At 44.5% G+C, this 18125-nt stretch overlaps 2 protein-coding genes and 1 long non-coding RNA gene across 7 annotated transcripts in view; 1 reads left to right on the top strand and 2 right to left on the bottom strand.

Moving 5' to 3' along the window:
- LOC309652060 (A-kinase anchor protein 17B-like) overlaps positions 1-18125 on the top strand; it is a 148740-nt gene that overhangs the window by 19980 nt on the left and 110635 nt on the right. The window lies entirely within an intron of this gene.
- The window catches only part of LOC309652119, a 424346-nt gene that overhangs the window by 297456 nt on the left and 108765 nt on the right, over positions 1-18125 (bottom strand). The gene's annotated exons all lie outside the window — the stretch shown is intronic.
- The window catches only part of SLC25A43 (solute carrier family 25 member 43), a gene marked incomplete at its 5' end in the record, with an annotated part of 41153 nt that overhangs the window by 13160 nt on the left and 9868 nt on the right, over positions 1-18125 (bottom strand). For 2 of the 3 annotated variants that reach the window (XM_082445585.1, XM_082445586.1), the window contains one exon: positions 17457-17629. In XM_082445585.1, coding sequence (XP_082301711.1) covers positions 17457-17629 — 173 coding nt within the window. The remainder of the gene's footprint in view (positions 1-17456; positions 17630-18125) is intronic. The other variant, XM_082445587.1, reaches the window with a different exon arrangement.

Here is an 18125-nt window from a genome sequence, read left to right as displayed (position 1 = left end):
TATTTTGTAGATGAGATTAACATTTAAATCACTAGACTTTGTTAATTTGATAAATTAGGAGTTGGGGATTAACATATACATACTACTGTATATAAAATAGATAACCAACAAGGAGCTACTGTATAGCACAAGGAACTATACTCAATATTTTGTAATAACCTATAAGGAAAAAGAATCTGCAAAAGAAGATATATAAAATGGAATCACTTTGTTGTACACCTGAAACTAACACAACATTGTAAATCAGCTATATTTCAATTTAAAAAAAATGAATCACTAGACTTTGAGTAAAGCAAATTACCCTTCATAATGTGGGTGGGCCTCATCCAATTAGTTGAAGGCCTTAAGAGGCAAAAAGACTGAGGTGCCCTGAGAAAGAGGGAATTCTGCCTGCAGTCTGCCTTTGGACTTGAACTGCAACATCTCCAGTCTGCTGGCCTACCATGCGGATTTCAGACATGAGCCAAGTAACTAAAATCCATCTCTCTCTCTCTCTACATATATACATCCTATGGGTTCTGTTTCTCTGGAGAACCTTGACTAATACCTACCCCCACCCCAGGAGCCCTACGTCCAGTCACACCCATTACCTCCTGAACATTACATATACTTTTTCTGATGGGCAAAATCCTCCTCACCCAGGTCCAGGTCAGATGCCACCTCATCTTGAAACTTCTTGATTCTGCGATTGGAACTGCTTGTTTCCTTGCTCCCTCTTCCTTTGTCTCCCTCCCTCCTTTTCTTGAAATTTACCTCTCTCTGTGCTTTTTTTTGTTTGTTTGTTTTTTGGCTGCACCATGCGGCATGCAGGATCTCAGTTCCCCGTCCAGGGATCAAACCCGCGCCCCCTGCAGTGGAAGCGCAGAGTCCCAACCACTGGACCGCCAGGGAAGTCCCTGTTTTTTTTTAAAAAACACTTTTTATTGTGGAAAATATCAAACATATACAAAAGTGGAGAGGCTAGTAAAATGAATGGAAAGTTCCACCACCCAGCTTCAACAATTAGCAGTGTATTGACAATCTTTTTTCATCTCTATCCCTTGCAAGACATCATTTTAATTTATCTGTTTAATTTAAATTTAGTTATGTTTCTCGAAAATACAATGGCTTCTTCTCTAAAATATAAAATAAAGTATATTACATATATAGAAATATATGATACCATTACTACACCTATGATATTTCCTTAATATTATCATGTATCTAATCCGTGTTCACATTTCCTGGATTGCCTTATAATTAGTTTATAGCTTCTTCGTTTGAATCGAGGTTCTCTTCCTGTTTTGTGCTCCCTTAGTTACTGGTTAGACCTCTGCTGCGGTCCAGGCTGCCTGGTATGAGCTATCTGGATGCAATCTCTGGGCTGGCAGCCAGCAAGCTCATGGGAGCAGGCACTAGGCCTTCCTCACTGTCCTAGCTCTTTGGGGTCTAATACCCTTCATTGCACATACTGGGCACTCATTAAATGTCAAACAAAATTCCCCTTAATATCAGTGTCACTAGTAGTTTTTCCCAAATACAACTGTTTACCCGTGACCAGGCTCAAGTAAGCCACATGGACGGCCATGAAGTAAAATAATGGCCAATATTTACAGAGTGTTAGGTGCCAGGCATTACACTGAGCATTTGACATGTACCAGCTCGTTTAATCCTCACAGAAGCCCCATGCAATAGGTAGTATTATCTTATTAGCCTAATTTTATAGAGGGCAAAATGGAGCCCGAGAAAGGATAAATCTCCCAAATCACAGACTGCATGAAAAAAAGCATCAACCTGAATTTGGGTCTGTTTGACTCAGATTCAAGCTCTACCCCACTAAGCTACACTGGTTCCTGATGCCCAGGACTGCGATGACTACCTCAGCCCTCGACAGACTTGTTTCCACACATCGTCCTTGAATGTGGGTGCCACAGCATGCACACCGAATGAATTCTTTATGCTAAGACTGGAGCTCATGGTGTGGTATGAATAAATACCTCTACAACTGTCATACTAAACAGATACCCAGATCACAAAGGCAAACCATATTGCTGGTTGCCCCTTGGACTAAATGTTTGTGCGCCCCCAAAGTTCATATGTTGAAGCCCTAACCCCCACTGTGATGGTATTTGGAGGTGAGGGCCTCTGGGAGGTGATTAGGTCATGAGGGTGGAGCTGTCATGAATGGGATTTGTGCCCTTATAAGGAGACACACAAGAGAGATAATGTCTCTCACTCCACCATGGGGGAAACACAGCAAAAAAGTGGCCATTTGCAAACTGGAAGTGGGTTCTCACCAGATACCAAATCTGCTGGCACCTTGATCTTGGACTTCCCAGCCTCCAGAACTGTGAGAAATAAGTGCTTGCTGTTTAAGCCACCAAGTCTATGGATTTCTGTTACAGCAGCTCCAACTAAAATACCCCCAAAGAAAGAAGGAATGGTAAGGCTATATAGCAGTGCTTTTCAACCTTTAGCTGCACGTTAGACGAAACAGGGAAGCTTTTCAAAACCATCAGTGATTGGGATCCACCCCCAGAGACTGAGATTTAACTGACCTAGGGTGAGGTCTGGACGTCAGCATTTTTGGCAAGCTCCTCACATGAGTCTGACATGCAGACAGGTTGAGGATCACTGGTGTAGGCCCTCCATAGCACAAGGCAGCTCAGGCTGAGACCTGAGCCCATCAATCAGCTGTTGACAGTGAGAACGCCTGGGGAAAGCACATGGGTCCTGAGGCCAGACTGCTTAGATGGAGAGCTCACTTTGCCACTCACTAGCTCTGGGACTTTGAGCAAATGCCTTGACCTTCCTGAACCTCAATTTCCTCATCTGTAAAATGGGACAATAATAATAACACCTACCTTATAGGATTGTTGTCAAGATTAAATGAAACATATGTAAGGTGCTTAGAACAGCATTTGACATATAGTAACCACCATTATCATTATTGTTTAGTATTTAAACTTGGAGAAGAGGGAATTCCCTGGTGGTCCAGTGGTTAGGACTCTGTGCTTTCACTGCCGAGAGTGCAGGTTTGATCCCTGGTCAGGGAACTAAGATCCCGTAAGCTGCTCAGCAAGGCCAAAAAAAAAAAAAAAAAAATCCCCAAACCCCCCAAAAAAACCAAAAACCAAAACTTGGAGAAAATTATGCTGAAGACTAAACCAACCCAGTAGACTAGAACGCTAGACCGCCATTTGCCCGAACCGTATCTTCCTAGCAAAGAGACACAAAACATGTCAGGTTACTAGCTACAAGGCTCTGAAGTTAAATCCTCCCTCCACAGGAACCCAGGCAACTATCCCATGGCGTCTAGTTCAGATCTGCAGCTGCCAGGATGGGCATGCAGCATTCTGCAGCAGACATCATCTGAGAAAGCTGGGTCCTAGTCCTGGCTCTGCCACTATCTGCATAACCTTGACCAAGTCCTTTAGTTCTTTGAACCTTAGTTTCCTCACATGTCAGGTAAGGAGACTGGAACTAAATGAACTTGAAGGCCCTTTCTTGCTCCTCTAATCCATGCTGTTGGTCCTACTCAAGGCTCCTTCCTGCCCCTAGGACTTCAAACCTGCCGTTCCCTCTGCCTAGCTAAGTCTCTCTTACTAATCAGACTAAACACCACTTCTTCAGAGAAGTCTTCCCAGATCTCCAGCCTAAGTCAGGAGCCTAGTAAACACTTTTGGTCACCCTGTACTTCTCTTTCCAGGCACGTGACACAGTTTGTAATGATTTAGTGTATAATTATTTCTTTCGTGTCTCCCCCACCTCACAGACTATAAATACCATGAGGGCAGTGACCATATCTATCTATCTTGTATGTATCTTGTATCTTGTATCTTGTATGTGGTTTTAGCCCCCAAATCTACCAATATGCCAGGCATCCAGTATGTGCTTAATACATACTGAAGAAAAGGAGGAACGAACTTGCAGTTGATGGAAATGAAAGGTAAATGCTTCAAAGCAATGTGCTTGATTGTTTCTGTGATAAACTCCATACAGGCCTTCCAACAGAGGCAACATTTTAGGTTGTTCATTCTTTCCATGAGTTCTGATAATTAAACAATATTTATGAAGATGTAAAACTCATATACCCTTGACCAAAGCAATCCTATTTCTAGGAATCTATCCTACAGATATATTTGCCCCTGTGGGAAATGATGTGCTACGAGGATTTTTGTTGCAGCATTGTTAGTAACAGCAGCAAATTGGAAATAATGTAAATGTCCATCAATAGGGGGCTAGTTAAAGAAACAGTACATCAGACTATGGAATACTATGTCACCATTTAAAAATATGTGGCAGCTCCATCTGAACTGATAAGGTGCCATCTCCAAGATACATTTTTAGGTGAAAAAAACAGTGCAGAAGAGTATATGTAGCATGCTGCTGATTATCTAAAAACAAAAAGAACATAAATGTGCACGTTTATGTGTATCTTTGCATAGACCACCTTTGGAACGACCAGGTAAGAAACTGGAAACAACCAGTGTTTTCTCTGCGGTGAACTGGGAGTCCCAGGGACAAAGGTTGGGGAAGGCTTACTTTTCAATGGACACTCTTTGTACCTTTTGGATTTTGTATCATATGCATATGTTACCTATGCAAAAGGTAGAATATTAATTTTAAAAGAGCATTAATTAAGACAATGAGAAGACAAGCCACAGACTAGGAGAAAATATTGGCGAAAGTCATATCTGATAAAGGACCGTTATCCAAAACATACAAAGAACTCTTAAAACTCAACAATAAGAAAACAAACAACCCAATTACCACTACACACCAATTAGAATGGCCAAAATCCAGAACACTGATAGCAACAAATGCTGGTGAGGATGTGGAGTGACAGGAACTCCCATTCATTGCTGGTGGGAATGCAAAATGGTACAGTTACTTTGGAAGGCAGTTTGGTGGTTTCTTACAAAACTAAATATATTCTTACCATAGGAGCCAGCAATTGTACTGATTAGATTAGATCTTAGTATTTACCTAAAGGAGGTAAAAAAAAAACTAATGTCCTCACAAAAACCTGCACATGGATGTTTAAAGCAGCTTTATTTATCATTGCCAAAGCTTAGAAGCAAGAAGATGTCCTTCAGTATGTGAATGGATAAATAAACTGTGGTATCAGACAATTAAATACCATTAAGCATGAAAAAGAAATGAGCTACCAAGCCACAAAAAGACACAGAGGAAAGTTAAATGCATATTATTAAGTGAAAGAAGCCAATGTGAAAGTGCTACATACTGTATGATTCCAACTATATGACATTCTGGAAAAGGTAAAATATGAAGACAGTAAAAAGATCAGTGGTTTGGGGGAGAGGATGAATAGGCGGAGCACAAAGGATTTTTAGGGCAGTGAAAACACCCTGTATACTATAATGATGGATATACATCGTTATACATTTGCCCAAACCCACAGAATGTACACCACCAAGAGTGAACCCTAAGGTAAACTACAGCCTTTGGGTGATTGAGATGTGTCAGTGTAGCTTCATCCTTGGTAACAAATGCACCCGTCTGGTGGGGGCTGTGGGTAATGGGGGAGGCCGTGCACGTGTGGGGAAGGGGTACGTGGGAAATCTCTGCACCTTCCTCTCAATTTTGCTGTGAACCTAAAACTGCTCCCAAAAACCCCCAAAGTCTTAATTAAAAAAAAAAAAAGCATTTAAAAGGCGAGACCAAAGAAAGAAAACAAAAACAAAAAAAGAGAGTCTGCTAGTTGGAGCAAACAGGAGCTCAAAACCTTTCACTTGGTATTTGGAAACAACTTTTATCTTCTGTAGCCATATGGGACGCAACCTGAAGACCAAGTGGTCCACTTCCCAAGCCATCTGAGGACATACATGCATGGAAGGCAGTTGTGGTAGGAGGCTTTTGTCCTTTGGCAAATCCCCAATAGTCAAACAAGCCAAAAAAAAAAAAAAAGCCAATGGTATTGAAGTAAAAGGACCTTTATGTCCTGTGAGCCACATGGCCCAAGTTTCTCTGGGCAGAGCTAGGTCCCCAAGAGTTATCCTCATACAGCCGAGACGCACCCTGGCTCTGTGGTGGGGACGTCCACACAAACGGGTGCAGGCAGCTGCCCCCGGCTTGGCAAGCCTACAAGTCACCCCCCCATCCTGGCCGAGGTGCCCGAGGACCTGCTCGGAAAGCCGGCAATGACATGGGGGAAGCGACTAAATGGACAGCAGGTTAGTATTTTGCTTGGGAAGAGAAGGGAAACAGTTCCCACGTGCTGATTGGGGGCGGGGGCGGGGAAATCAAAAGTGCAGCTGGGCCAGAAAGCAATTGAGATGCATGCAAGCGAGAGCAGCAGAGGGAGGCCGTGGGAGCGCGTGCTGAGCAGCAGCGGCCCAAGAGCCAACTTTTAGTGTCACCTTTTTAAATTTAAATTTTTATTTTTATTTTTTGGCTGCCCCCCACAGCTTGGGAGATCTTAGTTCCCCGACCAGAGATTGAACCCAGGCCCTCGGCAGTGAAAGCGCGGAGTCCTAACCACTGGACCGCCAGAGAATTCCCTAGTGTCACCTTGATTGGGAGTGAGACTGGGTAGGAAGGGTGCAGGAGAAGGTTTGGCAGATGCCAGTTTTCTGCAGGCTGGGAATACAGACATAGGCAGTACCTGCGCAGGGTGGCCTCTAGGTAAACGCCTGTTAAATGAACCCAACGAATGAATGATCCACTCCCCTACCATCCCTGATCACCATCATCTATAGAGACGGAAGATCTTTTGAGGTCTTGCGATGCTAGCTCATTTGTGTGTTTATAGCGATCACAGGAAACACACAAACACACTTGGCCCGGCTTTTATGGTTCTAATCAGGCCTTCAACGCCATGCGTAGATTCTGAAGAGATGCTTCAAGAATAAAAATAGTACCTCGGTTTTACTGAGTATTTATATTGAGTGTTTACCTTGTTCCTGGCTCTGTATCTGCATTAACCCAATTCAGTCTTCTCCATGGGGATATGAGCCAGGCACTAGGCTTCTCCCCGTGCCTTACAGATGAGGAAGGTGAGGCTCAGAGAGGCGATGTGGCTTTTACCCAAGTTCACGGGAAGAGTAAGGGACAGGGGTGGCATCCAAAGCCCACACTCTGGACCAATGAGCTAATCTGCCCATGAAAGCTTTAAGATGAACACAGCTGTCAAAACCAAATGAACAACAGCTCTGTGGGGGAAAGGAGGTAAAAACCGGTGCTGCGTTTCTAAAGCTGGCTTGAGGCCAGCGGAGGGATGGGCAAACCCCAGTGTCCATCTCCTCCTGACAGCAGGAGCCGCAGATGACTGCTCACAGCTGCAGGCCTTTCTTGGCTGACAGCAGGCCTTTTCTGGGACCTTTCTTCCCCTTTCCCCTACCTCTCTCTTCACCCCCACTCTGGAGGCAGGGGGAAGGGGAACGCCTGTCTTAGCTGCTGTTATTGTTTAGCTGGAGCTCAAAGAAGTCTGCTTAGCAGAGGGTGGCCATTTTGATACCTAGACTTTATCTCTTGGAAGGAGTAAGCCAGCTCAGGTCAGGAGAAAGGGCAGAGTGATTTCACAATGAGTGGAATTAGGAAGGCTCCTCCCTACTCCCTCCTCGCCTGCCCTCTAGGGGAGAGTCTCGTTTCCATGATCAACAACTGCCATCCCTAAAGTATTTAGGGCACTCTACACCTTTGGAAAAAACAAAGGGGAGACTTGTCCTTTCCTTACACCTTAACGATAATGCTCGAACGAAGCCACCTGGCCTGAGGGATGTCCAGACATCTACCTGGATCCGAAAAGCATACTTTTTTCTCAGAATGCCAAGGCAATGCTACTGACTTAGGCAGAAGTCAGTCCCCAGAGGGGCCAACCCCCAGAGCAAGATGACGGCACGGAGTTAAAAATGCAACGAACTAAAAAGGTAAGGTTCCCATCCTCTCCCATGACCCCGAGAGCTTAGAACCCAGCAGTGTTCGTACTTCAGGATCATCGGGCAAGTTGGCTGTGCTGGGGAAATAGAACTCTATTCCTACTGACAATAGACACGATGTCAACCAAGAAATGTCGAGCTAGGTGGAACATCTGAAACTCGCTTAGCGCTTCCTAGCAGGTGTGATGAGAACAATCTACTTTCCCCTCCTGGGGCTTTGCACCTTCTCTGCTAGGGGCTCGGTGAGCCGGAGGGGCTTTCTTCCCAGTCCGTCTGAGCGGCGTGGCCAGTCCGCGGCGGCCCAAGGTCCATGGCTGCTGAATGTTCTCTGCTTCTCATTCCAACCTGCCGGCTTCAAGCCTTCCACTGTCAGGCTGCCAGTGGCCAAAGAAAGCCAGAGCCGCCGACAGCCTGGTTTTCCAAAGGTTTTTTTTTCTCCAACTTGAGGTAGCCGTCCCCTGGCCAAAGCCGCCCTCGTGCCTGTTTCTGAGCCTGCGCACTGCTGTGTTTTTCGACTGATGCCGAGTGCTCCCAAATCTCAAGGTTAGGTTTCCCTCTCCCTCATCCTCTACTCCCACACCCGGGGCAAGGGAACTGGGACAAAAATAACCTATTACCTAGCATCTAGGACCAAGCCCCTACAGTCCTGGTGGATAAAGCATGGGCCTGAAGGAGAGACCTAGGTTCAATCCCAGCCCCCCGCCCCACTTGCTGGCTAAGTGACTGTTACCCTCTCTGTGCCTCATTTCCTCACCTAGAAACTAGGAATAATAACAATACTTAACAGGGTCGATAAAGAGGATGGAATGGGATAATAAACTGCCTGGTCTGTATCACATGACCAATAAATGGTAGTTTTATCACATTATCACAATTTCTTATTCCCAGGGAAAACCTTCCTTTCGTTACCTCCTCCAGACATATTTTGTCCCCATCCTTACCCCTGACAAAAGCCTCCCCACCAAAGGAGGGCACAGATTTAGACCTGTTCATTCATATCACATTTACTGAAGTCAACAAACTGACGAATACAAGTGCTATGACGCTGATTCATCAGGCACTTCCAGGCACTGTACAAAGCGGTGGGAGGTTGCCATGAAGAGGGGGGTGTACATCAAGACTGTTTTACTCTGTCCTTTTAGCATATTTACTTATCTTGAAATGGTAACAGCTGTTGGAGCTGCGATACACAACTGGAGAGCTAAGGTAGGGGGTGGGAGATAGTGCACTTTCAGAGCGAGGATTGCAGGCAGTTTGAGCCAGGGGACAAGCCGAGGTTTCCCTAGGTCAGCAGGCCGGGGAAAGGGCAGGCTGTTCTTACCTTCAGCAGGGGTAGGGACGAGCACACAGACTTGGGGCTCACCCAGCAGCAGCTAAGGTTCAATTCTGTACTCACAAGGCAGTGAGATCTCAGAAGCCGGCCCTGAACTTCATTCATTTTTAAACAAGTATCGAGTGCCTGCTACATGAGGCTACGTGCTGTGGGGACATACAAATGTGTAAGACATACGTCCCAAAGGCAAAGAGCTCAAAGTCTAGAAGGAATAATGGACACAGAAGATTACGATACAAGGAAGCATGTGACATGGGCCTGAGAGCTATAGCGAGAGGGAGCTTTGGGCGTTCAGAATGGGGAGACTTCTTCCTCTTGAGGAGGGGAGAGAAGGCTTCAGGAGGGGGCTCAGACAGGGTGGAGATGTGCTGCAATGGTGGAGAGATGGCAGAAGGTGGGGCACGCGGAGAAATGCTGTGGAAAATAAACCAGCTGGACCAGAGCGCACATACAGGCTAAGAGCATCATTTAAAAGGGGTTGTTCACCCACAAAGCTTTTGGAACAAAATATGCCCTTGGGGGTGGGGTGGGAGTGACAGTGAAAACAGCATCTGCAGTTATCGGCAGAGAATCCTGTTAGTTAACCTGGATTCTCCTACCCCGGAATCCCCTCCGAGGCCGTAGGGGACACCCCCATTTGTGGTTCTACAGAGGCAAAACACCTGCCTTTATCCATCACGATAGGATAGCTGTTTGAGGAGTAGGAAAAGCCAACTCCTTTATCAAACGAAAGCAACAGATGTGTGCTGTTGTAGGTCAGAAGAGACAGCCACGACGAGGCAGATGTCAGGTGAGATGGAGGTAGATGCTCCAGGCAGAGGGGACAGGAATGTGAAATACACTTATTCTTCAGGGGGATGGGGGAGGGGGGCTAAGATAATTTTGATTGAATTGGGGGCTGGAACAGAGCAGAGGTCAGAAAAAGGCATGTTCTGTTTAGCCCTGGCAGGATTTAACAATTTTTATTTGCCAACATTGAAAAATTGGGATCTTACATAAAAATCTGGATTTCAGGCTCCCTTGAAAAGTGGGCCCACATTTCTAAATGGCATCTATCCTTTGGAGAAGAGGAACTTGCTGCAGCCTCGCCTGGCCCACTTTGTTCCACGCTGCAATTCATATTTAGATGCTGGTCACATTTTGTGAGCACAGTGCAGTTAGCGCTCCAGAATGCTTCTGAAAGCCAGGATGGCTCAGACTGCATCGGAATCCTTATTCTCTAGGGGGTGAGTGTTATGTTACCTGCATTTCCCTACTTTCTCTTTTTCCTGTCACTTCCAAGTTCCTGCCGGCATCTGATTTTGCGACTCCTGATATAGGGGGCCTCTGTGCAACGAGCGCGGCAAAGTTGGTAAGGGCAGCCTGCCAGGCCAAGGGGCTCAGCCTTTATTCTCTCAGAGCAATAAAGGACAAAACGCAGGCAGATATTAAGAAAATTCATCTGGCAGAAGCCTGGGCTGGAGGGGACTGAAATGAATGTTGGCCCTGGTGATGTTACATCTCAGGTTACTCAGTGACTGAGTGTGTGAATTTGGGCAGGCTACAGAACCTCTCAGTGCCTTGATTTTCTCCTCTGTGAAATGGGCTTGATAAGCACAGTGCCCACCTGGCAGGTTTGTTGCCAGGATTAAATGAGATAATGAGCATAAAGCCCTTAGCACAGTGCCTGGTACATTAGTACCCAATGCTTATGATCAGTTTCAGAGTTAATCCTGAGACCAATTAGAGGATTACTGCAGTAGCCTAGGTATGAGCTGATAAGGTCCTAGATTAGGGCAGGGACAGTGACAAAAAGAAAGACCAACGTGGGAGTGTTAGGAATGAAGACCCAACTGGGTTCAAGGTTGACTGGGGGAGGGGGAAGAGAAAGAGTCAAAGACAACTTCCGGGTCTGCAGCCTGGGTGGCTGGGGGAATGACAGCACTGAAATGCAGAACCTTGGGAAGACAGTTTGATACATACTTAGAGGTGACCCTGGAGAGGCGACAGCCAAATGGCAGCGTCCGGCAAACAGTGAGAAGTGTGGGACCAGGGCTCGGGAAATGTGGCTCAGGGCTGAGGATGTGGATCTGAGCAGGAGGAACCACGAGAGGGGCGGGGCGCCCTGGCGGGAATGGATGAAGCTACGTGCGCAGTTCAGCATCTCAGGCAGGTTCAAGCATCTGTCTGAACAGCTGGGGCCCTCTCTTCACTCAGGGACCGTGCCTTTTCTGCTCAGTCAGCTGTGCCCCTTGGATACTACCTCTGTCCTTCATCTTATGTGCTTTCAGTTCAAATGCTGACCTGGCCTAATCCTGCTTGCCTTGTGAGCCCTGATGGGGTCGAAGTCCCCTGGGTAGAAAGCAACAGGCTAACACTTGGTTTTATGTTTAATGAAACGGAGACACCTAATACGGGCTGCAGGGAGGGGGGTCAGGCAGAGTTGCGGGAGACTGAGCTTGTGCCTGGTGCCTCCCTCCTGATCCTCTCAGGAGGCCCACCAGATTCCAAAGCTCCACCTTCTCAGCTGCTCCCTGGATTTTCCGGGCAGCTTATCTTCCTCTTTTTTTTCCACATGAACTGTCCAGAGAACCATTTGCTCAGGACTCCCTGGTCCTTATGGAGAGCCCACAGATTCATCAGACAAACTAATCTCCATCAGTATTTTACTGTTCTACTTGTCCTCTCAATACACTAAGTGCTGCCAGCCTCTTTGGTCCCAAGCTCAGGGCCAGGTGTGGGAGAGACAAAAGTGGAAAGGCTGGGTATATACCTAGAAGAGCTTGAGCTGAAATGTGCTGAAGTGTGGCCAAGGGCATTTCAGGCAGGGTGGTCTTGGGGGCCATGAAAGCGCCCCAGGTATGGGGGCACCTCATCCTATCTGTGCGCAGGGCTGACTCACCCCCTTCCCACCAGAAACCATCCCATCAAAACATGCACATGCATAATTTATTTACCTCTCCAGTCTCTAGCATGCCAGCCAGGAGCCGGGGTGAGAAAAAGAAAAAGGAATAAAATGAGTGTAAGCACGGTGAAGGAAGGGCTCAGCTGGTTAAACAAGACTTATGATTACTGTCATTAGTGTTCAAGAGACTTCCAACCCGATGCGGCATTAAACGGACAGATTTTGTGTGTGTCTGGATAAAGCATACATTAGGAGAATGAGACATTCAGACAAAGTGGCCAGTCGGTATGGGGGTTCAGGAAATTCCCTGTCCAGCTTGTTATCTAACAGACACCTGACATTGATTTGCTTCCTGATGGACAGTGGGAGGAGGAAAGCCGATGGAATGCAAATGCTACCATTAAGTGTGTTCAGGTCAGAGCAGCCCGGCTGCCCCGCAAAGCTCTCTCCTTATAAATTCTGCAGGCAAACCCTGCCTGCTCCCACGGGGAGTGGCGGGGAGACTGTTATTAAAGCTCTCTCTTCTTGGAGAAGTTGGATTGAGTGCTCTGCAGGAACAAACAACAGCCACAACAGAATTTAGGGTTAGCCTGTTGTTTCTAGGTTCCTTACTCTCCGAACTGAAGATGTATTTTGAGCAGGGATTAGGGGGTTGTTAACTAGTCGGTGATCACCAGCTGCAAGGCTCCCATACCCTCAGGTAGTGCTCAGATAAGCTCCGTTACTGCAGCGACATCTAATGGCCAGAGAAAGCAGCAACGCATGTTTGCATTTAAAAGCAGCCTGTGGTTCTGTTTTGGGGAGTTAATTTTTTTTAAGTAGGCGGGACAAGGTATTAGTGTTTATTAACTCCTGTAAAATAACACTTTGATCGCAACCGTAAGATTTCGCTTCCCGTATCTTTGGATGACATTTATGTTGTCATTCGTAACTGGATGCTGATCATATTTTGTGAAAACCATGCAATTGCCTCTTTGGATTTTTTTACAACCATCATGACTTTGCACTTATTTGAAAGCTTCTTGTTGAAGCTCTGTGTATGCATTATGCATAAGGCTTCCATACAAGGGAAAATATGATCAAATTTACCCCCAAATACCCACTTCTAGTGTACAGCATATTGTTGTGGTAGGTGTATATTCTAGAGTAGAATGTAGTGGTGGCTAGATTACCCCATAAGAGGTCATTGTTCTACCTCTCAGGTGGAAAAAGGAAAGCTAAAAGTTTACAGAGAAGACTGAAACCTCCACCCTCACATTTAGATGTCACTGAATTTCATCTGAAACCCTTTGTGATATTGTGATGTATAATAAGAAATATATACTTGGTCTTCGTCCCCATTTCTGGCATAGAGCTCCTATAATCCTTGACATTACCTAAGTGAAGAGAGCAATAAAGGTGCCTTGATATTCATAAAAAACCCCTTTCAACCACGCCTGAGTTTATGTTAATGCAGTGACTTTTGGAAAGCACCTAAGGATGGGGCCTGGTTGCCAGTAATCTAGTGAGTCAACTGGTTTCCTGAGTTCTGTGAGCCACTCTAGCAAATTAATTGAATCCAAGGATGGGGCTGTGGGAACCTCTAATTTATACTTCAGAAGCACAGGTGACAACCTGGACTTGACACCGGCATTTGAAGTGGGGGGGCAGTCTTGTGGGACTGAGCCCTTGGCCTGTGGAATCTGATGCTGTCTCTGAGTAGACAGTGTCCGAGTTGAGTGGAACTGTAGGCCACTCAGCTGCCATTGGAGACTTCCTTGCTGTAGGGAAACAACCCACACACCGGAGTTGGTCCTAGACTCTTACCCTTTCTCACTGACTGCTCCAACCCCCAGGCTCAAAGCCCTGGGTTTGAGCAGGCTTGCTATGGGGAGGAAGTGAGCTCACTAAACCTTGAACTCTGCATAAGGAACACTAAATTTTAAGAGGTGCCAGAAAGTGCTGGCGAGACGCCTCTGGCTCTACTATTTCAAAAAGCAATCCTCAAAGCATGGAAGCCAGTGATATAAGCAGCCTTAGTTTCATCCATCTTCTGATGGCCAACCAGTGAGAGCCCATTCTCACTCCTGACAGGAAGATAAATTCCTAGGGCCAGGATGTTAAAAAAAAAAAGAATAAAAAGCTTGTAGTATATCATACCTCCTTCCCACTCAACCTCACCCCGGATTTTTTTTAAGAAGCTATCTTTTTTAGAAAGAGCATAATTATCATATGAAGAAATCAACTTTTATAAGAGTTAACCATATGAAGTTGCCCTTTGGGTATGTCAAAAAGGTAGGATGTTGGCAATGTCATATGGTTCAATGTAAAGAAAGAAGACTGAAGCTATAGGAGAGATATACAGTATTCCTGAATAAAGATAGAATATTTTACATAAATTATTCCAAGTATATAGGTTGAACATAACTCCAGTCATAATCACAAGGTAGTTCTAAAGTTCATCAGGAAGAACAAATGACTGAGAATAATCAAGGAAATGTTGAAAAGAAGAGTGGTGAGGGGGTAGATGCCCTGTCAGACATTACGAGGTATTATGAAGCTATAGGAATTGAAATAGTGTGGCATTGGCACGAGGACAGGCTGACAAATCTACAGCTCAGAATACACAGCCCCAAGACAGACCCTAGAACATATACAAATATCTAGGATGTGGTAAAAGTCGCAGCACGGGGTAGTGGGGAAAAGAGAGTATTCCAAAAATGGTGCTTAAACAATTGGTAAACTATTTTTTTTAAAAGTCAGATGATTACCTCACATCATACCTCAGGTAAATTCTAAATAAGGTGATAAGTGTAAAAATTACAACAAAAATATTTAAAGAACTATATAAGTGAATAGTCATATGATTGTGGGACGAGGTAGGCCTTTTACACAGAAGAGCAAAGTTAGAAACCAAAAAATAGTAATATATATATATATATATATATATGCATAAAAATTTAAAAATATGTATAATAACAACATAAACAGTATTAGAAGCCAACTGTCAAACTGGGAAAAATGCATGCAGTGTATGACAAAGGGTTAATATCTTTAACATATAAAGACTTCTTACCAATTAGTAAAAAAAGCTGAATAGCCTAGAAAAATAGGCAATGGACACAGAAAATTTACAAAGAAATACAAAGGACAAATTGATATATAAAAAACATACAATTTGCTTATAATCAATGAAATTCAAATTAAAGTAATGTGCCAGCATTTTTCAACTATTATTAGGTTCACAAGGATTTAGAAAGTGATAGTCATTACTGTTGATGGGAGTTGAGATGAACCACCCCACTCACTGCTGGTGCAGGCGTAAACTTACAGCCTTTCTGGGGTGCAAACTTCATTAAGAGCCTTAGAATATTTTTATCTTGTGGCCTGTATTTCTAGGAATACAGCTAAAGGGAATCATCACAAATGTGAAAAAATACAAGGGCTTTCACTGTGGTGTTATCATACTGAAGAATTAGAAACAGCCTGAATATTAAAAAACAAAAATTGTTATTTATGGCACGATGGAGCCAGAGATTGAAGTTGTATTGCCACAAACCAAGGAATGCTTAGGGCTACCAGAAGCTGGAAGAGACAAGGAAGAATCCTCCCCCAGAGCCTTCAAAAGGGGCATGGCCCTGCCAACACTTTGATATTAAACTTCTAGCCTCCGGAACTTTGAGAGAATAAATCTGTTTTTTTTTTTTTAAGTTATGGCACATCCATATGGTGGAATATATGTGATAATTAGAAAAGATGCTCTTAATATTTGATGGCCTGAGGCACTATCCATTATAAAATAAGTGAAAAAAACAGATATTAATTTTTATATACAGTAGGAATGCAATTTTGTGAAAAATAACTTTCCATATGCATATATTATATACTTACATTTATGCACACACACATATGCATACACATATGAACATACACAGAAGTAAAACTATTAATCATTATAATGCATAGGTGTTGGGCTTACAGGTAATTATTATTTTCTTTTTTGTATTTTTCTGTATTTCCCAAATTTTCTATAATCTATGTGCATTCCTTTTTTTTTAATTGTGGTAAAATAAAACACACAACATAAAATTGACCATTTTAACCATCTTTAAGTGTATGTACATTACTCTTGAAATGAGGAATAATGGCTTTTATAAATAAGCACACACTAAGCAGGCTTTAAACTTGCATCTACGTTAAAATTACAATAACGTGACAATTTAAAAAATGTGTTTGGACAAAGGACAGGAAAGGAACACAACCCAGACAGATGAAGAGTTTGATGGATTGGAGCAGCAGAATTGGGTGTAATTGTGATGTGTATTGTTCTGAAGGCAGCTTTTCTTTATAGGTTGAGATAAGTACTTTCAGGCTTTTTAGTGCTGAGGTAAGTGAGGCCTGGCCTGGCCTGGCCAAGAAAACCACGTGGGGAAGCCGGGGGCCACTGAGATAGCAGAGGGACAAGTTAGAGACCTGGGGAAAAACAAACTCAGCGGGGACTGATCATTTAAAATTGGATTCAACTCCCCCAAGTTAATATCCAAGCAGCTCTTCAGGAATACATCGATTGTATAAATCAAGATTTGCCCGGAAGAGGCCAGGGAGGCAGGCAAGCCTGTGGATGTGGAGTCTGGAGGGAGGCCGGCGGAGAGTGAGCAGGGTTCAGGGCAGATGCGAAGCCTTGCTTGATTCTGAGTCCACCGACTCCCACCCCTGCCCTGTGTGGATCTGCCTGTAACCCCCAACCTTACTTGGACTACTCTGATTTTTCTTTGATCAAAATTGGCTGATTCTAGGCTAAGCCAATTCCTCTCTTTGAGACTTCAGATATCAGGCTTTTGTCTCTGTGGTCTGTAGAGAAACTGTGAGTTTTCCTAGGTAACAATTAGGAAAATGCAGGGCCAATACCACTAAGACACCGGCCCATTTCAAATGCAGTTACTTCCTCAGCAGGGGAATCAGGGACTACTGGCCCCTTGCTATTGAGCGTTCCTGGCTTATTTTGGTTCTTTCCAGTCTGTTTCACTGAAGTAAGGACAGGCTATGAAGGCAAGGGTGCCCTGTCCTCGCTGTGGAGGCCGCCTTGATGTAACGGGCGGTGGCAGCTATGAAGAGAGGAAAGAAAAGCGCTTTATAAAAGACCTAAAAAAGCAGAGGATGGGAATGGGGAGGCGGCTTGGGCTCGAGTCCATTGCCCTGAGGTTAGCAGCAGAAATGCCACGGAGTGAGGGTTTGCAGGATGTTTGTATGAGCAGTCATGGGCTCCTTGGAAACCTGGCATCGCTCAGGCTCCATGTTCTTTGCTGTTGTTACCCACCCACAAACACTGCAAGCCATCCCTCCCACATACTCACAAACCCCCCCAAACATAACTCTTCACCTGCATCTTTCTCTTCACCGTGTCGAAGGGAAAGGAGAGTGTCTGGGTCACTGCGGCAGCCAGGCAGACATTGGCAAAGTTCTGGAGGAGAGATAACCGATCTCGGGGTCCATTCCAGATTTTCTCCAGGTTCATGTAAACTAGAAGGGAGCCAGCAGAGAAAGGGAGAGCACCTGAAAAACAAGGCCAGGGAGAGGCTGTGATGTCTCAGGAAACACTGGCTTGAGAACATAAATGCCTGTGGGGAATCCAGGGAAAGTAAACAGGACCGGCTCTGGGCTTGTTAAACAAGTCACTCCAACCGAAGCAGCAGGCACTTTGTTGGGTGATGATAATGTGCTATATTTTGATACGGGTTGTGTCATTGATCAAAATGCATGCATCAAAAGATTCCCTAAATATTTGTGTACTCTATGTCGATTTTACTTTTAAAAGAGCCATAAACAAATATTGAACTCTAGTTAATGATATGCATGTTGAAGGGTTGAGGGGTGAAGTGTATTGATGTTTGCAACTTACATGGAAATCATCAAAAAATATATGACTGATGAATGGTTAGAGGGACAGATAAAGCAAAACATTAATTGAAGGAGCTGGTATATGGTGGGTATATGGGTGTTTCCAATTTTTTTTAAATTAATTAATTAATTTATTTATTTTTGGCTGTGT

The sequence above is a fragment of the Balaenoptera physalus genome (assembly GCF_965194825.1).
Source record: "Balaenoptera physalus genome assembly, chromosome: X".
Classification (NCBI taxonomy): Eukaryota; Metazoa; Chordata; class Mammalia; order Artiodactyla; family Balaenopteridae; genus Balaenoptera; species Balaenoptera physalus.
Note: the sequence above shows the minus strand (reverse complement) of the source record. Positions and strands in the feature narration are given on the sequence as shown.